Source organism: Passer montanus, unplaced genomic scaffold (assembly GCF_014805655.1).
Source record: "Passer montanus isolate IOZ18808 unplaced genomic scaffold, ASM1480565v1 scaffold11, whole genome shotgun sequence".
NCBI classification, from domain to species: domain Eukaryota; kingdom Metazoa; phylum Chordata; class Aves; order Passeriformes; family Passeridae; genus Passer; species Passer montanus.
This window is the reverse complement of record NW_024357613.1, coordinates 20,808,659-20,835,317: the sequence shown is the minus strand read 5'-3', so window position 1 is coordinate 20,835,317 and position 26,659 is coordinate 20,808,659. Positions and strand designations below refer to the sequence as shown.

At 34.6% G+C, this 26,659-nt stretch overlaps 1 protein-coding gene across 1 annotated transcript in view; it reads right to left on the bottom strand.

The window, feature by feature from the left end:
- The window catches only part of EYS (eyes shut homolog), a 708,088-nt gene that overhangs the window by 126,033 nt on the left and 555,396 nt on the right, over positions 1-26,659 (bottom strand). Inside the window, exons 36-37 of the mRNA XM_039729652.1 lie at positions 19,932-20,096; positions 12,548-12,701 (exon numbers count right to left, since the gene is read on the bottom strand). Of these exons, the coding sequence (XP_039585586.1) occupies positions 12,548-12,701; positions 19,932-20,096 (319 nt within the window). The remainder of the gene's footprint in view (positions 1-12,547; positions 12,702-19,931; positions 20,097-26,659) is intronic.

Genomic DNA, 26,659 nt, shown 5'->3' with positions numbered 1-26,659 from the left:
TTTCACATTTGTTGTTGAGCAAAACTTATACCTGCCCCAGAAGGCAGGCAAGCATAATCCTGTTATTTTCCAGATGGATGAACAAAAGAGGTTGTAGAAGATTGTTTCTGACAGTGTTGGGAACAAAACCCAGGGGCCAAACCACATGTCAGATTTACATAAAATGTATTCAAATCAAGAGAAAATGTATTTTCTGAAGGTGTTTTGAACGGCTGCTGAGTAATTTAGTAGCAACACAGCATGCTACACTGTAGCTCTCACATTCACATCTTTCATTACTATTGGTCTGCTAGGTGCTGGCAGCTCTGACAAGACAATGCGAACTGTAGGGGGGATAAAACAATTTCTGTGACAATGTATAGATCCCTAGCTCCTAGTGTTCTCACTAAAACCCCTCAGTGCAGTAGAAGTCACATCCACCGTTGCTACAAACAGCAGAGCAGTGCTGCAAATTGCATGGAAGCTGCAGAAGAAAAACCACAGGGACACGTATCCCAAGGCAGAGGTGTGAGTCAGTGCCATATAAACACCATTTGCCCAGACAGGGAAATGTACAGCAAACATATGATACTGCCCTTGAGCAAAGCCTCCAGAAAAAGCAGTTCACAACTGGAAGAATAATTTTTTTTTTAATGTACTCCAAACCTCCAACAATTACATGTCAGTTTAATATAGTTCATTTGAAGTGTGAGCTCAAAAGCAGATTTGGCATTACATAATGTTTTGCTATTTTATATCAAAGTACAGAAAATCTGTTTACAAATGATTGAAAAAGTTACTTTATCTGGAAATGCTCTGTAATGCAGCAGATATTTTTCACACCTCTGGAAAGGCCATAGCACCAGCGATGTGAGACAATAATTACTCTTCTATGTTCACTGTATGCTAACACTTATGACTACAAGAATTCTCCAATATACTCATATTTACATTCTGTTGAACAACAGAATACAACCTTATTCAACACAAGACAGCACTACTTATAATTCAAAAGATTTAAAAAACAGAAATATTCAAAATAATTAAAAAACAGAAGAGGTCACATATCTGTTACAAAATTTTGCCTGCACAATTACACATGGAAGGAATGCAGGAAATCATGTTCAGTATCACTTCCCTGTTCCTTCTGTGGTGAGTTGACCTCAATCAGCTGCCAGCTGCTCACCCAGCTGCTCTCTCTCCCCTCCCTCCCAACATGACAGTGAGTGTGGGGAAGCATGATGACAAAACTCCTGGGCCAAGCTAAAGACAGGGAGATCACTTACCAATTATCATCACAGGTCTCACATGGGGAAAATTTATTTAATTTATTGGCAATTGAATGTGTTTGGATGGTAAGAAACAAAGAGAAAAATTTACCTCCTGCTCCCTAACCCCCTTTTTTCCAGGCTCAGCTTTGCTCCATTCCCAACTACTGTATCTCCCCCACACAAGCAGGGCAGAAGGAGGATGGAGAATCAGGCTCAGTCTATAAGAACTCCTTTCTGCTGCTCCTTGCCTCACACCTTCCCCCTCATCCAGTGTGGGATCTCTGCGGATCCCAGTTCTTTCAGGAAATATCCACCTTCTGCAGCCCCCACAGCCAGTGCCTGGGCACCCACACTCTGTACATCTCCTTTCTATAACCTCTGTAGCACTTTGCTAAAATATTAAGTAATCATGTAATGGTCACAAAATTACAAAGCATCTTTGGATGAAGCTGATCACAGATGTAGCAGCAACATCACTAACTCCATGGAAAATATGGAAAATAGATCAGCAGTGCTAAAGAGAAAGGGACAGGAGGCAAGTTATACAACATGGTGAGCAAGAAGAGAAGAAAGTTTCCCAGGCACTTTACAGTCTAAGAAAAAGCCAGGTTAATGTGTGCTTTAAAGAAAAAAAAAAACAAAAACAAAACAAAACTAATGATAGTGACAATCAAAGTGGTGGAGAGATAAATAAAATAACTTCTCCCATCTGAATTATTGATACCAAAATATAAATTCCTAATGGAATTGGTGTACTTCAGTTAAAGAAAGAGAAATTATTTCCTTCCTATGATGAGTTCCACAAATGAGTTTCTTGCAGACTCTCAGAAAAATGCAGTGGATGTTTCTCTCTCTCTCTCTCTCAGAAAGATGACATTGACATCTCTCTCTTTTTTCCCCTCTCTCTTTCATGACTATCAAGGAGGACTATTTAATAAATGTGTGTGTGAATTTTAATGAATATTCTCTTAAATCATGTGACCCAGTTTGCAGCACCAAATTTTCTTACTGCTGGTATGCAGCTAGTCTTTAAAAAACTAGTCTTTAAAAAAACAGCTGTCTGATGTCCTGTTTTGTTCTTTCTTCTCTGCCTATGTGAAAACTATGTATTAAACATCTACCTGACATTTATTAGAAAGCAAGAATTTAGAAAAAATAAGATTATAGCTATAAAATTAAATAACAACAATCTCTGTTTCTTTTTTCCCTCAGCACCCATGAAAAAGGTTATCTAATGAACTATATGAAACAGGGATCCCCAGGACACCTGATGTCTTATGAAAATTTCTGGTCACAGAGATGGACTGAGTATAGTGAAAAATACAGGTCATGCACCAGAAGCTCAATGTCACATTTTAAAAATTCTTTGCCTCAGAAAATGTAATCTTTTGAATATGTTTCGGAGATAGGTAAACAGTGCTCCCTCTTTAGAGTTGTCTGAACTAAGATTAACCAAACTTTTTGAAAGCACATTGAAAATTTACTGCTGAGCTAGGAGCTGCCCACCTAGATTGAGAACTGCTCCCTTCTCAGCAAACTAAGAAAATTCAGCATAATCTCACAGCAGTCTGGACTGCATGACTTCACTGCCTGTTTCATTGTTTGTGGAGCTCTGACATCTAACTTAGAGGCCATCTATCTGTCTCTGTGGTTATTGGTGCTCATGAGATGAATCAAAGAGAGCCAAATTGGCTTGTTGAGAGATAGATACATTTTCTTGCCCTTCCCTCTACCTCTGCTTTTTTCGACATTCATACAAAGGCTGGCTGACTACTGGTTTTTATTTTCTACTGATTTTCAATACCTACAGAGCAAATAGTACTTCCTGTTGCTCTCAGCTAAGGCAAACCTGAAGAGAATTGCCAATTGTTACAAGCACACTGAACCAATTTTATTTCTGTATTGATCTTCCACATATAGAACAACAGGTTTGAGGAAGAGAATTAAAAAACTGCTTGCTCTTCACAGTTTTATTTTGTTGTTTAGCTCTTCAGAACTCTCAAATACAACAGTGTAAACTACCATCTCACTTAGGAAGAAGGCAACACAGCACCTTCATATGATATTTGGCTCTATACTCTAATGCTATAGTTCCATGTGCTGTGCCAAACCAACAGAAGGTAAAATGCTGTCTGAAAAGTTCTCTGTGTAAATCACTGGGTGGTCAGACATAGATGATGAATTTTAGAGAATTTATATACATTAGAAATTAAAAAAAAAGAAATTATAAAAATATTTTACAATATATCAAATATTATCTTAAATTTTATTATTCCTTCTGCAATCCAGTGACTCCTTTTTTTCCTTCATGTCAATAATATCTACACTGTTTCATGCGTAGTGCCTGGTGTCCTTGTAGCAGTACTGAAGTCCTTTCACACTAGCATGTATGTGAAATAACTGTTATTCCTTCCAAGCAGATCAGAAGGGCCATGCATCCCACTTCCTCCCTGAAGCTGTGGGAGTAGCCAAATATTTTGAAATCTTTGCTTTTTCACCCAGCCTGACTCAGGCACAAAAAGATGGACAAGTGAATCATATGCAATCACTGTCTATGTAGAGAAACCACAGTGAGTAACCAATCACATCAGCAGTACCTGGAATGCAATGCTTACTCAGCACATAGAAAAAATTGTGTACAGGTCTGCACCATTAAAGCAGTGTCTCCTTTAATACATAAAGGGAAGGTTCTAAAGAACTTAGCAAATTTTGGAAATTAAGGTTAAGTTTAGAATTTCCATGATATAACAAAAAATCTCTTACATATTATTTATCTGCAACACTGCAACATTGAAAGGCAAATAATACAATTTTCAAAGCAGATGTATCCAGAAAATAGAAACTGGGTTACACAGAATATTAGAACTTTATTCTTCCTATTTTTCTAGCAGAAACCCAGAGATTCTTTGGCTATTGGAATTTTAAAATTATAACACATAGCCAAATCTAAAAGTAGAAGATAAAGAAATGTGTATTATTTTGCTGTATAAGATATACTTTGATTCTGGTGAATTCACAACTTACTGTCTTTGGAGGACCTGATAAATTATGGCACAGAGAGTCAGTAAAATCTCATAGAGAAATATCTGCTGTTAACAGCACCACTCACAAAGAAAATAAAATATAATTACTGCAATTGTCAACAGCACATTGAAACTTTATCCTTAACATGATTATTAATCTTACAACTTCCTTTGGAAAAAGAAATTTTCTGGTTATTCTGAAAATCAAAGTAGCTATTATTTTGTCATGTTTGATAAGAGCATCTGATAAACAGGAAGGCTTTAGAATTTTCTGAATTATACAATACTTTAGTCATGCTTTTGAAAGTTGTAGCATGAAAATCTAGCGATCTATTCACATATCTAATTACCTACATATCTTTAATATGCTTAACAATGAAATAATCAACATACATCGGAGATTACCATGGTCATTGAACATCTGATTCTGTTTAAAAATGTTAAAATTGATATGACAAGGCTTTTAAGCATTCCTCATTAGTCGTTTTCATTTTACCACTTCTGTAGGAAAAAAATACAAAGTAAATATCCTGTCTTGAACCACTTGTTTCAAGTGGACTTTTTAAAAATCAATAACTGGAATAAATGAAGTTCAGAGTATGAATATGAAGGATATCACGGAAGTGTTTGACTTATACTAGGAAAAAATGGACATAATAAAAACTTTGCTTCAACTTGATAACATCAACCTTTATTATTATTTTCAAGTCTGATCCTCTACATTAGAGAGGGAGAATGGTGGGAGATGCACCTTAAACATAGTAAGTATCAAAAAAACCTTTCCATTCTACCACTAGTGTATATAAGCACTCTCACTGGGAAGGTATATATAAAATATAAAGTTGGACTCATATCAAAATGACCACTGACATGACGGAATTTTCTTCAGAACTATGAAATTGTTTTTCTCTCCATCATAAAACTTTTTTGTATGTCTTGCAAATTAATGGAAAGTTAAATATCCAAGTCTTTGTGGTGAATGATTGATTATTCTGCATAGCTGTGAGCCACTTATGCCTATCAGCAGCTTTTAGGATGAGTTAATTCATCCTACAATGGTAAACACAATCCAAAGTAAAATACTGTGAAAGTTAGTGCATTTTTTCTGTGTTACTTGATTTTGCTTTATTATGTTTAGTTAAACTCACTAATAAATACAAATACACTTTAGCAACATTGGTAATTCAAAGGAAATATGTTATCTTAAAACAGATAATATGGTTAAAATAATAGTTATCCTTTTTCCTATAGGAAATACAGTCATCTCTAGCATCTCTTATTCTATTAACTAAAATTGATGGATACCTTCAGAAATAAATATTAAATAATGGTCCCTTATTTTTTTTTCAGGACATGGAACTGTAAACAGGAATTTACTAAGTCAATTTCAAGTTCATGGTTGAAGCATCTTTTTGAGCTAAACTCAGCATTTCCCTCCAGACAGAATTTGATTTAACAGAATGCCTGATTTGGCATAAAATTTAAATACATAAGATTACCAACAAAATTTAATTTTTCAAATTCCATGATTGACAGGAGATTGACAGGTGTGCCCTGCTAACAGGACATTCCAAATAATATTTTCCAGTATTATTTTCTGTGATACTAGAGACATTTACAAAATATATTTATTTCATCATTAAGACTTACAATAACAAAATCTTGAGTTTTAAGTAGGTTTGAAGCTGCAGTAATTGTAACAGAAAAAAGGGGTTATCAATGGGATAAAAGATTGTGAGAAACAAAAAAATAGTATTTTGCAAACCAATTTTTCTACTTTTTCAGCTTATTTACCATTTAACACTGAGCACTCAGGGAGGTAACCTAAAGACAAACTGTCAGTTTTTAGCTGAGTGTCGAAAATTTCTAGTGAGCAATAAATGTTTGAGTACTGCATTAATTTTTAATTTTTCCCATAAATCCATGTACTTATACAGACAAACTCTTTTAGATTAATACCTTTATTGAAAGTAGGTGAGGTTAGATGGAGTAATTATGACTCATTGGAATTTTTCTTAAATAATGTAAGTAATCAACGGCCTCATATTTTTTCAAAGCTACATATTTGAAATATGGTAAATATATCTCGCTTTTCCTTGTTGCTTCTATGGTTCCAGGTAGGTAATATCACTCCAGCTGAGACTCAGAGCTCAGTTCAGTATGGACCTCTGGATGCCTGATGCTACTCTGTATTACTTAACTGCTCATACAGTTCACACTCTAACACTTATATAGACATGAATAACTTTGAAAAAGACTGAAGAAAACTCACACCTTGCAAGAGAATCTCAAACCTTCTTTAATCCATAGATTTTGGTGAGTATTAGCTTTCGGAATACACATCTTTATAGGATCTCAAATGGCGTTTAATGCAACTCTTTAATTTGTCCATAAGAAAACACAGCAGATAACACCTATTTTGTGAGATAGCCTTTTTGTCTGAGATAAATGTATAATGACACACTATGAACTGGAGGATGAAAATATTATAACATCATATACTGCAAACTAGTCTGTGGTGAGCCACTTTACAATAAACCATCCAAAACCAGTTAAGGATTTTTTTGTGTATCTCCTTACAGAATATGAGACACAAAAACTAGCCCTTGACTTATTATAAATATGATTTAGCAACAACCATAGCATTCATGTGGTATTAACCTAACCCTCATATAGAATGCAAACACAGCACTATACCAGGTACTAAGAAGAAAACTCTACCCCTGCTGAAACCAGGACAGCCAGCTTGAGCAGGAATGTTGGAAGGATCTCCAGAGGACCTTTCCAGCCTAAAGAATCACTTTGTCCTTCTGAGTTCTTTGGTCATTCCTCTAAGGGCAGTTAATGTAAGAAAATCTAGCATAAACCCAGAGCATGAAGGGTACAGGAATTCAAACATCTGTTCTTCAAGTCAGTAGCTAATGAGCTTGAACAGCCATAGCAGTTGGTTTGTTGGCTTTGACAGATCACTGATGAAATATTGCATACTGCTGATGAATGAAGGCAAAAAAATGTCTCTGAAAGTGGCTTATGTTTCTGAACACACTGAATGTTCTGTTCACACACAAAAGCTGAAATTGAAACAAACACAAAAGGTAACGTTTTCTATATTCTTTATGAGAACCCATTTTCTTATTTGAGTTATTCCAGATAATATGCCACATGGAATCATTTAACTAGCTGATTACAATGTTCCAAATTTTTGTAAATTTTAATTGCATATACAAGAGTTTGTATTCATTAGCTTGATTGAATTAATCTCTTATGGGACTATTTTTAAGACTGAATAGATGAAGTTATTACTTGTGTAAAACTGTAACTGTTTGATTAATGAAACTGGGATTAAGGCTTTCAGAGAACAAACAATACATAGGTGTACAGGGCAAAAGCTTTCCTACCTTAGAGTGGCAAATATGATGATTTTTATGAAATTTTCAATTGCCATAGAAAATGCAGTAACAGAAATTCATGCAGTTGTATATATGTCCTTCTAGAAGTAATCACAAATTTTGTTCAAAATTGATTAAGTATAATTAATATCCTAAAGCATTTCCAGTTCTATGCAGCACAACATGGGTATAATTCATCTACATGCTGATTTAAAATTCGAAATTAATATATAGAGTGTGTAAAATATACCTTTTTAAAACCACATCTAAATGTGTTTTCCTCAACACTTTTATAAATTCATATAATAAAATAAAATTTCTTAAATCTATCCCAGACTGCTTTCACTGTTAATCTTCAAATAATTTTGAAAAGGTGAGGTGTGTTAAGATGACAGCAATATTGCATGTAGTTGTGATTTACCAAATCACTTTGGTAAATGACAACTACATTTCTTTTTCTCATTTATCACATAATTGAATATGTTGGAAATCAGTATGGCCGGTATGAAACCTAGGCTACACTATGTACCTGCTGAGATACAAAACGTGCTGCTCAGATGTTTCCAAATCATCAGAAATCATCCTATATTGCTAGGTAACTGGTAATGATGGAAGCAATAGCAAGATATAAGATAGTTAAGTTTGGGGTTTTTTTTTGTTTGTTTATTTATTTAATGTAATTTTAAGTAATACTTTCACACTATGCAGGATACCCAACACCTGTAAATAACAATAAAAATATGCACTAATATGAAAACCTATATATCTGTGAAATAATTAAATTAAATAGGTAAACACCATGACTGAAAATGAGACATGTTGTATGGATGGTGATTTACATGTTTCTTTAGAAACACATTTTCAGAATGCACATGTATGAAAAAACTTTGTAGAATAGTTCAAGCAATGATTTTCTTCTTCTGTGGAAAGGGAAGAAGTAGAAGTGTAGGAAAAATCATGGACACTGATAATAAAATCATGTAACTAGTACTTAATACATTGCACCTGCCAAAGTTTCCATGTGGAGGTACAAAAACATGCTGAGGACTTCCACATTTCAGAATGTGCCATCTGCTTTTAAAGCTGGAAGACCAAATAATAAACTTCAGCAGCTTCTGTACCACTGCATGGTCTAGGTGATAGTTGGCCAAATTAACTGGATGATGTATTTAACAAATAAACCTTTTTAAGGACAACTAAAGGTGTCCTTCTCAGCCATGAGTAAATGCTCACATCCATACTACTGATTAAAGTCTGACAGAAAACTGGAAACAACTGCTTCCAATATGTTCACTTGGAAGATACATGAAATGTAAATGTACGTAATAACATGATATAGCTCTGTGGGGATGGGCACTATGTTCATTAAATTCCAGAGAAAAATTCTGAAAGTTCTGCAGACGAATAAGATTGAAGAGTGATGTTGTCACATACAGGGAAGATTTTAATTAATGCTTGCTTGTAATCTCCTAAATGGAAAAGGACCTGCTCTATCACATCACTGTGCAGAACAGACAAAAATAATATTTAGAGACAAAAATCTAAGATGTCTAAAAATATCAGTACTCATATTTTAAGAGCGACAATCCACCCTACTATCTAGGTAAATCAAAATCATGATCACCCGAGTATTTCAATCTCCTTGTTAAATTTACCTTCCTTCAGCCACTGAATTGAAGAAACACCATTTGCCCCCATGACAGTAATATCACTTTAATCACAAGCAGAGCAAATTTTACATCAGGCAAATTCATCTCAAAACCTACTCATGGGATGAAATGTGTTTGGATTAATGTTCTTTGAATAACCTTAAAGAACAAATCCATAAAACCAATCCAAACTACATTTCAAGTATGTGCTCAAAGCTTTAACTGAAAAAAACCTGTACATTCTCAATCATGAAATCACGAAAAATTACACTCAAATGAATGCACATTTTCAAACCAGTAATCAAATCATCCTAAAATAAACAGAAATGGAAACACAAATGAAACTGCATCGAAACAGGTTTCTATTTTCTTTAGGCAAGGCAGAAAAAAGTAAGCAATCAGAGCTTTATTGACTTTCTTCTATAAAGATGCCATTTCACAAGTATCATAAAGACAATGACTGAACATTTAAAACTCATTTAATCTTCATCAGGTTTGAGAAAATGGCCATATCTAAGGAAACTAATCATACAGTTAAAAGAAAGCAATAGCTCCAAACTATGGGAATGTATTTGTTTCTTGCACATGTGGATTAAAAAACAAAAGTTTGAAAAGGAGAAAGTCTGTTTCTATAGGTATTGGATGTGCTAGTTGTGGTGTTTAACCACTGCTGTCGTAGTTGCATCCAAAACCGGAATAGCTGTCAAAGATGATCTTCCAAACTAACTCAAAGTCAAATGTAGCCAATGTGTTGTTCCCCTGTAGGAGACCTTTGAAACAGTAACAAAAAATGGTCATTTATTCTATTATTTGACTATTTTCCTGCATTATAGGGGAAAAAACCCCACACAATTTTGCAGGTAAAGCATACAGATAGAATTATCTATCTCCAACAGCCTCTGAGAACACAAATCAACAGTTTGTCATGGATTCATATTTTATATGTTATGATACAAGAGCTTTGGAGGCTACAATTGCCTTGTCAAGTTTGCCTTTTCATTTGACAGAGGTTAAGGATAACTGCTGAAGGATTACAATTTTATTGCTGTTTGCTGAAGGATATACTGCTCTCTCTATATTTTAGAAGGACTCACAAAAATAATCACAAGTCATTTTGAAGACCAAACCCATAAACTCAAATTCATGTAAATCCCTACTAGTCACAGTCTACAATCACACCTTGACAGTTATTTAGTATGCCGCTGTTTCAAAGATAGCACCATAAAATTCTGGTAAACAAAGGAAATGTGTAAATTGAACTGACAGTATTTTTTAGTGTAACAACACAAAGAACGAGGCCATAAATACAGAGGTGTTAATATTAAGATAGAAAAAGAAAGAAATAAAATTTTCAGTGTGAACTTGAACTCTACACCTAGAATCAATTTTTTGTCATTTAGCTGCATTTGTTGCTACAATATTATTAGGCTTTGAAATCTGTATGGCATTTTAATGGCTTAAATGTATGAAGCAAAGACAATGCTACCACAGCTGATGCAGTGCAAACAATTATCTGACCAATGTCTCATACAAGAGAAGCTTCTGGGATTAAAAAACAAACTTAGAATAGTTGATTAGTATTGAGCTGTATAACTCTATTGAGTATATTCTGAGAGAAAAAAACCTCTTTATCTGCTAGATAAAAAGGAGGGGAAGTGATATACTTTTCTTTGTAAATTTTGTATGCTTTTGCAATCTGTACAAAAATCCTAAAATAACTATACTGCCAGCTAATAAGATTTGAATGTATGCTAGGTGACTTTGCTACATTAACACTAGATGTTAATACTAATCATAAAAGCAAAACATCCCTGTTTTAAATGTAGAAAAAAGTAATGGAGAGACCTGTGGCTGAAAAGAAATTAAATATATAAACAAAACAGTTTCTTAAATGGCAGCTCCTATTAGCCTTCCATATATTGAAAAGAGGATTTATATTCTAACAAGTCTGTTTCTAAAAGAAGCAGTAAAGCTTATGGGTTAAGCATACAATCTAACAAAATACGCTGAACATTCTTCTCCCCATATCAATCTACTATACATAATGAGATCAACAAACCTCTGTAATTTCAGAATTTATCAACATTTACATCACAGAGAAATAGCTCAGAAGAAAAACAAAAAAAAATCAGATTTTGCTTTGATTTTTCTTTTTTGATAGTAAAAGGCAATTTAGAGAAGTCTAACATGCACGTTTAAAGATAAATTTTGCAACACTCTCCTTCACAGACTATCCTCTAACAGCAAAAATAGTCCTAGTTAAGGTTTTCTTTAATTTAACTTCATAATTTGTGTATTACATTCCCTCACATCACAAATGTTTACAGTTCAGGCGCAGCAATAAATACTTAATAATATTTAAATGATGTAAAAATATATTATCTTAATTACAGTAATTTGATATTTATATGGGTCAGACTTATTTCGAAACATTTCTGTAGCAAAGATTGAATACTTTACCATTATTTAACTTTATTAATATAAATATAACAAAAGACCCTATATTATTTCTGTTTTACTTCTTACCTAGCTTTCACTAATTGCTTGTATGAAATTCCATAACAGGAAAAGAGTTAATTCATTACCAAAGCATGATACCAATACCCATCTCAATATGATAAATGAACCATTTTGAGAACTATCTCTTGGACAAGATGAAAAATGACAGCAGTGATTAACCATTCTTGTATAACCCTGATAGTACAGTGGTAAATGTAGATATGACAACTTTTAGAATCATAGTTGTTTGGATAAGGCTTCTAAAATCACACCAAGTCCACCCCGTAATGTAAGATGCTGTTAGCATGCCCATTTTTAATTTATCTTAAGCAATAGTTTAGTCTTATATTTAGCACTAAAACATGATGACAAATCTAGTTTATTCAATGTGTTAACGAATAAGCATAAAATATGAGACCCCCATTTGTAATTTCAAAAATTATGTTTAAACTGTTTCAGTTCTCAAACTGACATAATCTGTATCTGTAAATGTATCTGGACTTTGAAGACTTGGAATGATTCATAATTTCTCCAAAAGATTGAAGTAATCTGTGTGAACAAAAATGTATTTTCAATCAAGAAGAATTGAAATTAAATTATATCTTCAAATTTATGAAAAAGTTACCAAATTTGCTTTCCAATTTTACTTGCCTTTTTATTGTCCAAAAAAAGAGCAAAATTATATTTTATTGCTCAATAGAGATGACCAAACTCTTTTAGTGTAACCCAGTTCTTACCTTAGTGTGATAGGGACGAGGAAACCTTTGCTGACAGATTGGTTCAGGGATACAGTCAGAATGTTCTGAGAGTTTCCACAGCCTAATCGAACTGTTGGTCTTCCCTCCACAAGATACAAGTGAAGAAACTGCTCTCCAAAATTTTTTTCACCAGCTTTGAAAACAAAAATGGAGATAGTCACACCTCTGAAAATGTAGGACCTCACAGAACTAAACCACACTACTGGAACACCATCATCAGACACTATGCCTACGTGACCTTGGGGACTCTTCTGTCAATATACAGGACTCTTCTTGAATGAGTGTGAGAAAAAAAAAAAATCAGACTGTAAATCTCTGTATTTAGCTGATAACAGTAAAAAGTAAAAGAAAATAACTAAAAGACAAAATTTACTTAGTACCACTGCAGTGGCATCAACCTTACAGAGATCTTACATTAATTGAACTTCTCTCTCTATCCAGCAGTGTCATTAAGGCAAACAAGGATGACAATAAAAAAATTCACATTCATTCAGCTTTTCAAATAAGTTATAGAAAACAAAAATTATAGGAGGATAGCTCTTATAAAGATTTAAAGATTATGATAAAAATCACCTTTCCCAATTAATGATTTATTTCAGAATAGAAGAACATCAAACATACTATTACTTGAACTCTTAAAAATATTAATGAAAAATATGCTTAGAGTTCACTTCCACTAAATAGTATATTGTACATTGTAAAAATGACAGCAAAATACTTAAGTGATGAATGATACATGGCTTTTCTACAAAAAAAGGACTGACACCTACAGTTTCAAATGATGTTGGATGAATTTGTCCTTTGAATTTAACTGCAATTTACTTTTCATAAAAGGTAAGACAGTTCCTGTTTACAATTTTTATTCACCTTTGAGACAAATAGTTAAAATGTTAATCTGTTTTTTCACTGCATTTTACTATTTTAACTGTATTTAAAAAGACTCATTGACTGGGTCATGAAACTGAAAATACTGCATGTATTCTTTGGTGTACTACTGCCGCTGAACAGGAGGCCCTGGGTGCTGGCATGGGTGCTAACAGGGAGAAATCTCACGCTAGCATTTGGGGGACCCTCAGCTGTGGGGTGCCTGGGTTTGGGTGTGTGAGTCTTGAGAGAGTCTGCCCATGAACCATGAGCAGGAGGCCCTGGAGTGGGTCAGCAAGGCAGGGATCTGGGCTGGGTTTCAGCTGCTGGGTTGGAGCTCCCAGGCCTGGATCTGCCGCAGGGGGCCACAGGTCAGAACATCCTTTATTATTTTTATTCAGAAAGGTAAAAAAAATAGGCCATTCTTGGGGCTTAGAAAACATACCAATTTGTAAAAACAAAATAACTTTATTTTGGAGGGAAAAACAAAAACAAAAAACCAAAAAATGATTCTTTAGATCAGAGAGAGACAGCAGTGCTTGCAACTGCCTGATCAGTTCCTTTTGTATAGTTCCTGGCAGAAACAGTTCACAATGTAAACTCCCTCCTTGAGAGCAGCTTTCTAGTCAACATTGCATTTCTTCAGTCTGTTACAAATCCTGATGACCTACTCAAGTCTTTTATGCTTAGACATATTTTGTATTCTGAATACCTAATTAACTCCAAAGCTATTTTAATTTGACTGGATTTCATGCCTTTGGCTTTTACAATTTTCTTCTACAACAGTCTGATAATTCTCTTTCAAAATACATTGCACTATTGCACTGCTTTTTAACCACCATATAACTGAAATACACACGTATTGTACTTTTTGTTTCCTAGTCTTCTCCCCTCCCTGCACATGCCATTCCTGGCATTTCCAATTTTTACCAGTAAGTAGATCTGTAAGTCACATTGATTCAGAGAGAATTAAGTGGATGTATATGTACATCCACATGTCTTGAAAAAGTGAAGTTACAGATGAACAGCTTGTTTCCCTTCTTCCAGTGACTCTGTTTGTCTATTCACATTGCCCACTCGTAAAAACTTGGAAGCAGGTCCTCATTATTACCAGTAAAGTAAAAAATCTGGGACAGCTCCCTCAAAGGCAGCACTACTTCTTGAAGCTTCAGTGAGTGTTGCTGCTTGAACTTCAGTCTAGGGAGCACTTTTAAGTCACACTTACAGGTGACTAACAGCATTCTTCACATTATTTGCTAGGTGGTATGAAATCCTTTGAAAGGACAGTCCTTTAAATCTTTCTACAGTGAACATGAGGAGTAAGAGAATTTTATTCTGGCAATGTGAAAGAGCATATACTACCTAGTGCATATGATGGAAGTTACCTTCATAGGAAAAGCTCGAGTCATAAGAGAAACAGACAGGTTCTGGGAAGAGACAGAGATCAGGAAATATCTGAGTTAAAAACCTTGTTGGATATTAGGGGTAAATCATCTTGACCTTAGTAGAGATTATGTGAGGGGTTCCGGCAAAAGAATCTCAGCAATCATCCCTTCACAGAAAACGGCGAGCTGGAAGGTTATTTTTGTACATCAGTATGTCAACAAGCAGATGCCCATTGAGCTTAAATGATTCCCTGTCTAAGAGACAGATTTGAAGTCCCATTAAAATATGGGATAGCCTTTATTAAGAAAGAAAATATATTTTGACACAGAGGAAGGATACTGTGAAATGATCTACCTGAAAATGCCAGCCGAAATCAGAGATAGAGACTGCATCTGAAACACCTGAATGGCCTCTGTTTAGTTTCCTAAGGTTAAGGGGAATATGGGAAGATCTGGGGAACAGAGCTCCTGAGAGAAAAGGAAATAATTTATGAGCCCAGCTTAGGAAAAGAGAACTGTTGTCCTTAAGGAATGCTATAAACATGGGCTGTGATATCTGAAATCCAATTGTCAGAAGTTATAGGCTACCATATATAGCAGAAGCTAAACAATCTACCCTTGAAGGGATTGTGAGCAGCATTATGCTGACTCTCTTAAAAGTGAAAATGATGAAGTAAAACTTTACAACTGTATCAGGTTTTTATGATCACTAGCAATTTATTTTGCTTTGTGGCTAAATATCACAATTTGCTTTGACGTGTTGATGAAATTTAATCATGCTAACAAATAAAATACTTAAGGAATAGAATAGAAATTTTATGAATGCATTCTGTAGTCAACAAATAAATCTTCTCAAATGATGGCTAATCTTTATTGGCACAAATGTAATTGTCACATTCTATCAACTATTTAAACATAACAGCAAAAAATTCCAGAGAGTTTTAGTCCATTTGCTGTAAACATTCTTTAATGTATGTATTTCTTGAATACATACTGAAATAATTATGGAAAATGTCATTATTAAGAATGTAAATGCATTTTTCTTTGTATTAAGACAGATGTATGTATAGTAATTTTCTATAAATCACACAGACTTTTATGACATCCTATCTCTTTCCCCTTTTTTTAACAGAAAACCTATTTTTGGAAGCCTCAGAAGTCCTTAGTACTTGTTAATTTCAGCCAACAATTGATGAAATTCTTGCTAATAAAGGCATCAAATAGGAAATTGTTTTTAACAACAGTATGGTACAATCTACTAAAGTGACATGCTTAGCACAAGTTATGATTCTCATATTCTGCCTATTGGTTAGCCTATAAGCAAGCTTTCTTGCTGTATTCTCTATATTTATTTTGTCATATATATATTTGCAATAACTGCTGAAAGGTATTAAAATAATGCATTGATATTTTCTGTGTTCTGTTCTTTTTATTTAAAGGCATGTTGACATGAAAATTGAAGAAGGTACAGATTTTTATTCTTCACTGGCTAATATACTAGGTAAAGACAGATGCATGTTTCAATCCTTTTATATTATCCTTATGATTTTGACTTAAAAAGTCTTCTTATGCATACTTTCTGATACAAATTCATTTGGGTATCAGTAGCATCTTGTCTGAGATTTCTCCCTGTAATTAAATATCTAATAATTATCTGCCAGAAAAACAGATGTAACCCCACCACCACCTGGTAAAAACAGGTGTGTTTGTAAAATGCATAATCTGAAGGTGAATTAATTAAAAAAAAATCAAAAATGTGTAACAATTTTCTAGTAAACTACATCTGAAAGAAGCATATGACTGTAATGATCTCACTATTTTAAAAAGTTATTTTGATGAATAGAAAGGTTTTTGCTATATGAATATGGGAAGCTTATTGTAACCATAATTATTAAAACATTGCTAACATGCATAAATTTACAGAATCTGAAAATGTTGGGAACATTAACCCTTAGAAGTGTGTGGTTCTTGTACCTTGTGAGTGCAATAGCCTCAACTTGGCTTTTTGATGATGGTTCATTCCTTGGATGTTTGATGGTAACACCGTTTCAAAAAAGCAGCAGTAAACGCAGGAGTTGTATTACTATTAAAAACAGAAGAGCTGACAGCAGCAGCTTCTCTTTTGTAGTAGTTAGAAGTGAAAATGAAAGACAGAGCAGGGAGAAAAAATGGGGATGAAGGAAATATAAAGAAAGCATATGGGGGAAATCACAAAAGATATTTATCTGACAGAAGAATGTACAGAAATAATTTAAAAATTCTCAATTATCTGTATAGGCACATGGAGTTCATTCATAAAACAGTGGAGAGATTTTTATTTACAAATTTATATATTTTTTTTATATTCATGTAAAACCAAATAAGAATATTGATCTGAACCATTATAACAAACACTTGTAATATTTGGAAAGGAATCTAATTACCAAGGAGACACGGAACTAAAAAAGAAGGAGTAAAAACAAGGAAAATGTATTGGTGCTATAAAAAGAGGGGAAGAGATAGTTAAAGTTGAAATGTAGAACAAAAATCTATCTAATGTGAAACACAGTATCAGAATTCCACAAAAATTCTGATAATAAGACACAGAAAGTAATGGATGACTTATCAGAATTATACAAGAATTCTGATAAGTCGTCCATTACTTTCTGTGTCTGTGGTCCACAGCCAGGCAGAGATCCAAGATTTACTTATTTACTTATTTAGCTTAATAGAAATCTATCCTTAGAAGAAACCCTACTGTTCACTAAAAGAGCAGAATATTGCAAATCAGTTAAAATACCATTTTAGGGGTAACAAAGGGAATGAGGATGCAAGTATGACGTGCTACTGAGAACCTATGAAGAAAAGGTGAGTTTTCACTCTGTGAAAATATACAAAAATTATCCCGAGTTCGTGGAGCTACCCCAGCTCAATTTTAGGGTGAGAACTGAATTTGTAGCACTAATCCTGACCCACACTGCCTCCTTTTTGAAGGGACAAGAAGTGAGCTGGGACACAGTCCATGGAAGTCTCAGACATGGGCAACTGGAAAACAAAAAACTTCATTCTCTCATTAGTTCTCCACTAATGCCATTATATCTTTCCAGAAAGCAGAAACACTGTTATTCTAAAGAATGTGAAGTCCTCAAATACTGCTGAAACAAAATCTCTGCAAACACCTGAAAAATACTATATTAACAATTTTCCATAGACAGTATGAACTAATAGCTGGACATGTTATATTAGGTTTTAATATCTAATTAGGTTAGATGCAAAATGAGTACATTATCTAGAAAAGAAAATACATAGAGTCTTATGAATTGGTCATCTAGTTCACCCCTAGCAATGAGCAGGAACATCTTCGACCCGATCAGGTTGCTCAGAGTCTTCCCAAACCTGACTTGGATGATTCCCGGGATGAGGAATCTACCACCTTTCTGGGCATTTTATTCCAGTACATTGCTCCCCTCATTGTAAAAAAACCATTTTATATCTAGTCTACATTTACACTCTTTTGGTTTAAAGACATTACCCCATGTCCTGTTGCAACAGGCAACTAAGAAGTTTAGCCCCATATTTTTTATAAACACCCATTTAATACTTAAAGACTGGAATGTGGCATCTCCAGAGCCTTCTGTTCTCCAGGCCGAACAAACTCAACTCCTCTAACTTCAAAAAACACCACTTCCTCCTGAGCATAGCACAGAATCTTTTTTTTTTTTTTTTGAGATTTTTGGTTCACAGAGATGCTTACTCAGGGCTTATTTGTAGACAGCAAGATTAACTTTGGCTGGAGCCAAATTACTCTGCAGTGATGAAGCAAACAAAATCACTAAATGCCAAATATATTCAAAGTACTTCCAATAACCTCCACTGAATTCTGAATTCTTCTTCAAGGGCAAATAACTCCTCTTGAAATTGAAATACCTAACAAGTATAAAACATTTTGATATAAAGAACTGCAACATCACCACTTGTCCATGATTCTTGGCAAATTTTGCCTTGCTGTAGATTAGGCAGCTGCAGCAACAGCCCAGATATAACATATAATATACCAGGATTTAAAATATTATTTTGACAACAGGTAAACATTAATTTTCAGTTTGGGGCTAGAGTGTTTCACATCTAAAAAAAATTTAGTACAGATAATAAAAGGCATAATTAAATAATTCCACAAAGCTTATATTACTTTTAACCCTGGTTTATAAATATGTACATAGTTCAGGTGAATTCACATATAGTACTACTAGATTAATATAAAGGCAATAAAATTTATTCACAATTATTTATGCTTATATTATCAACAAGATTTCTTGTGTAGAGAAAGCCTAGGAAGCTGCAGTGAACTGAAAATGTTCCTAATGATTTTGTCTTTGTGGAGTAAATCTATCAACTAATCTTATTTTTCTAGCTCTTCTTGGGAAGAAATCACCTCACTTTCCATGTTTTCCATTTGCAAGAAATTGCAAGATAAAATATATAATGAAACACTCAACTGGCAGAGAAGTCTATTTTTTCTTGCTGACTAGTGAAAAGTGTACTTCTGTCTCAGAAGTTTATGCCATATATTGAGGAATGAAATATGCAGACAAGAAGCAACTTTTTTATGCAGTATTAACAGGCATCCACCCAAGTCTGCGAGTATACTCTCTGGGGATCACAAAAGAATTCTCTGAAGTGTGAAATCACAGTAAGTACTTCAAAATATGGCAAAACTGCAGAACCTAAGATAGCTCTATAAATGAAGAATTTGGAACCAAGATCACAATTATAAAAAATGAGATTCAATCCAACTATGGAGAAGTTGTTTCTCTATATGTTGTTCAAAACTTCTTCAATATTTGTATTTAAAGTCATATGCTTACTATGTTCTTTCTTGTCAGGAAGCAGCATTTTCTCTTGTAAGTTATGTTTTACTCAATGAGTCATAAATTAAAGAACTTTCCAGAGGAACACAAGGAACAATGGTTCAAATTTTATAATGCAGCATGCATTAGAATACCAAAAGGCTTCTACTGCATTTTAATGACTCATTTTGCTGTTGAAGAGGAAATGCCAGCTGATGTACACTAAAGTTAATAAGGACCTGAAGGAGCTAAAACTGATACTTAGCTTCAAGTATCTTTGGTACTCACTGTAAAGAATTGTGCCATTTAGAGCAGTTGTTTTCACTGTCAAGTACAGAGTTGTCAGATTGCTTGTGTCCTCCCCAGATGCAGTCCTGGTATCAGATACAGATGTCAGAGAAGGTAGTTCCAAATAAGAATTTCCAGTGAAAGATGGAAAAAACAGTGCTATGTCTGAAATGAACAATAAAAAATGAATTTTATTAATTTATTACAAAATAAATTAATAAAATGCAAGCACTTTAGAAAGATCCATTTTTTTTATACCTGTGAATAGCATCATCATTTGCTGAGCATGTATTTCTTTAATTTCAAGCATTCAAATCAAATACACAGAAAATGACAAGGTACTAACATCTGCCTATTACCAGAAGTGAAAAGACCATTGTAGGAGGGATGACTGCTAGAAGATGCAAATTAAAAAGACTGTCATAAATTTTCTTCTTTACAGATGTGTCAGTACAGAACTTTTGCCCTATGACATCTCCATGAAGGACTTTTAATTTTTATTTCTAGATGGGAAACCTAGTTTTTCTTCATTTGCAGAGTACTCAGATTTGTGGGGTTTGAAATTACAAAGAGAATGCCATTGGGCAGAATATGCATTTTTCCACTACACTACTCTGGAAATGAATAATTGTTAAGAGAAAATTTTTAAGTGTGAAGGCTTAACATTTATAATGTTTATTGCATTCATTACTTTAGTCATTATGGTTTTCGTGGTTTTTTTTACCCTTAAGACATGATAATAGTATCATGAATGCAAGAAGAAATAAACTAAAACTAATTGAGGTTAGGCAGAATGTCTTCCCAATGCCTTAAGAAACCTATTTCAGCAAAATATCTTGAAAATTTCCCAGACTGATCACCAAGGATATGAATAAGGAATAACCATCAAGAAAAAATATTTTGAGTTCAGGTAATATTTTTGCAAAGAAATTTTTAATTTAATGAACTACAACTATACAATGAATCTCTAAGTGATGATTACACATAGGCATGACTAGCATTTTTTAAAAAAAATTGTATTTACTTTCTTAATTCTTTGTTTGTGAATCTGACCTCTGTTTATCCTCGGCTGTTTCTATTGGACTTAAGAAAAAAGGGCAAAAGGAAAGGCCTAGCTAAATAAGCACATGGACATGGAGAAGGACAATCATTAAAAAAACCCCACACCCTGACAGTAAAATAAAAACAGGATGACTGCAAACAGGATGACAGCAAAAGAAAAACAGCGATGACTAGTTATGCTTCTAAATCATAGGTCTGGAAAAGTCAGGATTGTTGGAGAAAGTGGAAAAGATATGGGATGAAAAAAGGTCAGTGGCATTGCAAATCAGAAGCAGACCTACATGATTATGAGTATTATTTTTTGCCTAATTAAATTCATGCTTTCAAGAGAAAACGGTACTAGGAGATCTAGCAGTGTAGTGCAGGGCCACAAACAGGATTAAGGGCTAGGTTCTCTTTCACATGAGGAAAGGCTGAGAGAGCCAGGACTCCTACAGCTGCAAGAGAAAAAGTTCAGGTGGATCTCAACACCTGTCTGCAAATACATGGGGATGGAGAAGGGGGAGACAAACTTCTCTCAGCAGTGCTCTTGATAGCAATGGGTACAAATCAAAACCCAAGAAATTACACCTGAACACATGGAAACTGTTTCAGTGTGAGGATGGTCAGCATTGGCAGAGGTTATCCAGGGAGGTTTGTCAGGTCTCAGTTCTTGGGGATTTTCAAAACCAGACTGGGCATGGTTGTGTGAAACCTGTTCTAGGTGATCCTGCTCTGCTTGAGCAGGGGGTTGGACTTGGTCTCAGTATGATGGTCCCTTCCAGCCTCAACAAATTGGTGATTCTGTTATCCTTCACAAGGAGGTTCTGTGCACTCAACCTTAATTATTATTCTTCAAGTGCTGTGCCTTTGGAAATCTCAGTGTAGTTCAGTACTCACAATATAGTGGTACACTGAGCAACAAAGCTATTAAAATGTCTTTTATTAGAAAGTTTAAAAAAAAATGCAAAAACCAGTCAACTTTGAGAGTAACATCTACAATTTATATTCTAAGTTAAAATTTATCTGTGAGGTTTCTTTCAGCTAAGTGAAGGGAAGGGGGAGAAGAATGAGGAGGGAAAGGGATCATGGTATGTCTGGGCAATCTTGAAGGGAGGGATAATCTCACCAGTCCTTTAGGAAGAATAGCTCCCTTCAAAGGAGGGATCTCCCCCAAAGATTGAAAACTTTCCAGGGAGTCCAGTACCTTGCATCCAAAGAAGTTTTTGCATTGATGCATATGCAAAACTACTGAGAAAAAATGCTATTTCAACAGTCCTGTCTACATCTGCAGTGCTGTGCCCAAAGCAGCCTAGGCTTCTATCACCAGTGCTGTGAAGTCCTCTCAGAATCAGCAGAAGAGACACAGCGAATACAGCAACTGCATCAGAAACAAATGCATACCTGGCAAAAAAAAGCCATCCAGAAATGCCAAGATGCAGAGCACATCCCCTTCCCTATGGTCTGCAGGTTATTAGCCTGCTGATCCTTAACAGTCATTTTCTGCCCTAAAGCTGTACAACAGCTGCAATCTGTTGCAAGCCTTCAACATCAGTAAAGAGGTCACTGAGAGCACTGGGATTAGTCTTCTGCTTGGATGAAGGGTCTAAGTGGGGGAAAACAGATTGAGTCTGTGTATTAAGAATCTAAAACCTATGTCTGTGATAAAGTACACAGATAGAGCACTATGGGCAAAGCTGCCAGTCTGGACAAAATTTTTCCACTTCCCTCATTCTATTAAAGTCTGAATTAGCAGAAATTAAAGTCCCATGAAGCACTGACCATGGTTGAACTCTAGTAGGATCCATGAATCAGATCCAAAGAAGGGTATCTGCTGAACTATTATGAGCTAATTCTCTACCACAAAGTGAGAGTATTTCAGTACTGCTTCCTAGCAATATTTACAGATCTTCATATTTTAAGATGGTTGCTGGCAATAAATAATTTAGTGTTTAATATATTTCACAGGACAGGCTAACAACAAGAAGTAGTTACTTAATTCCACCCCGGGTCCACTATCTGACACTGTCACCTCTGTCCATGATCACAAGGGACTCTTTTCCACTGAGGCAATGGTCTCCAAGTGAGTAACTACAAGCTAAGGGGTTCGCAAGACAATTAACTAGGATACAGGAAGAAATATAAACTTTCCCACATTTTAAGGGTAAAAAGATTACAAATAATTAAAGAGAAAAAATTTCTAAGACAGCCCACAGAGTTGGGTCTGAATTACCTGACAAACACATATTGCTAAGAATTATGCTTTAACATTTTAAGGAAAGACTCATTTTCTACTGAAATAAATAGATTAGCTGGGATATTATTTACGACAATTTTCACAATAATACAGTGCAACAAGAAAAAGTTGAGAAAAAACAACAAGTTTCTATTATGTCCGTACCTGATTTTGTCTTAGTCAGAAAATAAAGAGGAGTAAGGGGAAGGATATAATTTTCTACTGCTACTCAAATGGAATCAATCTGTTTCCACTCCTACATCTAATCTTCCCTTTGCATTCTTCTTTTTTTTTTATTTATTACAAGTCTGGCTTAGCTTGAATTTGATTAAATTCTGTTGAATTCTTTTTAAAATATATTTATTTTAAAGTCCTGAAGATTTTAAGAGTCGTCAACTGCACCAACCATCTCTACATAAATTCAAATGAGAATTAAGAAAGACTTTTAACATCACACAATCCTAGAAAGAGAAGAAATGCATTAATCTTCTGGTAGGAAAATCAGACCAAATGTCTGACTAAGCTTATCTACAATCTACAGGGTAGATAACTTCATTGAATGTACCTGGTCCTCTTCAATAATGAAAGTAAATAGCTAATCCTAGGATGTGATTATCCTCACCCAATCATGACTTAAACCTGTCTATTTCTCTCTATTTGCTATAAAAGGACTTGAGGGTCAATAGTTCAGGTGTAAACATGCATGCCAGCATCATCTGAAGGCAGATGAACAATTCTCATTCTTGTTGCTTATGCATCAGAGATAGACAACCTGCAGAAAGATTTTCCTTAGGCAAAACCAAATTAGTACAGTAGTTTTGAGTTGAAATGTTAAAGATGTGAACTGAACAGGATATCCGAGTATTTAGTCAGGGGATTAAACTCTGAATTTGCTGTTTTATCTTTCAATTACAATGGTAAGCATCCTCCGAAACCTATGGACAGATTCTGTGCTTGTTCTTTTCCATCACTCAGAGAATGTAATAGAAGCACAGGTGATAAAAACTTTTATGAGCAGTGCAGCAAACCTTTTCCATTTTATCAAGAATGGAGGTGTTCCCAGCAGGCAGAAAGTCAGTTAAGAAGCAATATCAAGGGTCTGATGAACACATGATCTGTTCTATCCATGTCATGCTCACAGAATATCCCAGGCAACCAAATTTAACCACCTTAGAGTAATGCATTCTTTTATCTTATGTTCATGGTGTGAAGAAAATCAAAGTGAAATAAATATGATTCAGAAAATTCCCAGGGATTATGTCTGGTACATATGAAATCTGACTTGGGTGTTTCATAAAGCATCACACGCACCTACAACAGTACAGAAATACAGTAATCATTTCCTGTGAAATAATTGATTAGCTGAGTTCAGCTGTTTCAAGACAATAAAATATGAAACAAAATAAATCTTACCCTTGCTGCTTGCATTCATTTGTCTCAATGCACAAAAGCCTCTTGCCTGCTGTAACTGAACTCCAACATAACAAAGCACAAAACCCTTACAAAATAAAATGCACAGGCCTTCCTCTATCAGGCCAGCCTGGTGCCTTTTTGATAATGCTCTCTGCTGCCAACTGGGAGGTCTGAAATCAGATCACTGACTTAATCTCTTGCTTTACAGACTGCTAGGGCCTTTGAATGGCAGAAAGACAGTACATTTAATAGTGAAGACTCAAGAGAAAGGCACTATGGGCAATGGGTCACACAAGCAATCCTTAGAGCAGGACATCAATTCATTTTCATTGAAGGAAACTGCCATATAAGTGGAACAGTAATAGAAGAAAAGACATTAAAAATAGGAAAATAAAGCAGAAGATATTCAGCAAGCATGCATCTGCAAAGGTACAATGAAATACAGCACAAAACAGGGATGATCAAAGGGATGGCATTGCTTCCAAATGGAGAAACTGAACAGGCCTATTCAACATGCAGAGGAAAATGTGAGTAAGAAATGGCAGCTCCATGTCTGGGAACACAGCAGGTAAAGGCATTCAATTACTCAATTATTGTCACTAAAAGGTCACAGGCTTGCAGAACAAGAGGAAATTCTTGTTAACTTTTTGCAGAAAGTTTGGGGTATTTTATTGCCAAGAGATATTACGTTGGTCAAAAGTGTATTAAAAAAAATTGAAAAATTAAGAACAATACAAGAACTAGGGAAAATAATCCACCAGACTAACAAATATAACAGAATCATAGGTCAGGACACCTTAGTCTCATTGATTGGTAGGAGCTGAAGTAATGCACTTGGGGAAAAATCTCTGTTGTCCTGTTTTATATATTCTTTTTAAAGAGTGGCTGTTTTTTCTCTGAGACAGGATATTGAGCTAGCTCAATCCCTCCTGGCTTGATCTGGCTTGTGATTTTTGTGTGACTTGTTCTGCTCTGTATATCACTACTAGGATTGCATGACAGAAACTAAGAGAGATGCAGACCATTTAACATAAAAGAAATTAATGGTTTGGTAGATATCTGAAGCATACAGCAATTGTCATCACCTAGTGCCTAGAGTTACCCATCTCCTTTGACAGCTGTATTTCAATAGTCAGATCAATGCAAATAAGTTATTAGACTTATTGCAAGAAAAAAATTGTTGATAGTTTTAGCATTCCTTAAGTACAAAGAATTTGAAGAGTTAGCTGCACGTCTGAAAAATCAAGATCATAGTAATTCAGTTTGATGTTAACATGCTTTGTGGAAAAGAGACACACAGAACAAAAAAATAATTATTTTCATATTCTTATTTTGTAGCTCACAATATCCCTCTTCCAATCTCACATTTTAGGAAGGATGAATAATTTCAAATTTTTTTTTCCCTATACCCTCAGTTGTTTTACATCAGCAAAGTTATAACTGCATTCATTTATAGAAGATCATTTAGTCAACTACTGTGCTTGTGTGAAAGGATGAAAATTACCTGTCTCAGAATAAGAAGAATTTTATTCAGTTGATGGGCAAGAAACATTATAAATGTCCAGGTGAGATGTGCTGTGTAATTATTAAATTCTGTAAATTTTTCTGGATGTTGCATAGACATGTAAAGTCCAGGTGTGTCAGCAAGTACAACAGACTGACATAAAAAAGAAATAAAGAAAATTATTAATACATATTTAGCTCAAGATTTTGTGAAAATAGAAATGACACCTCCACAGAAAGATAAAAAGTAGTGAAGATGTTTTGTGTTTAAAAAATCCCAAACAATCTAGTTATTGTTAGCCCAAATTCACAAACAGAATTAGCCTCTTACTGCCTGTTTTTTCATAGTTTTGAAAACAACAGAGTGATTTGTCTTTTTCTGTTTGATTAGTTTCATCTCAAAAATTTATTACTTTTCTCCTAAGTGCATTGGATTTCGAAGCGGAAAGAATGTTCTTAATTGATACTTGTACCTAATCAGATGTATTTTACCACCTGCATTCAAAATGATGCATAAGTGCTTCTCTTTTCCTGA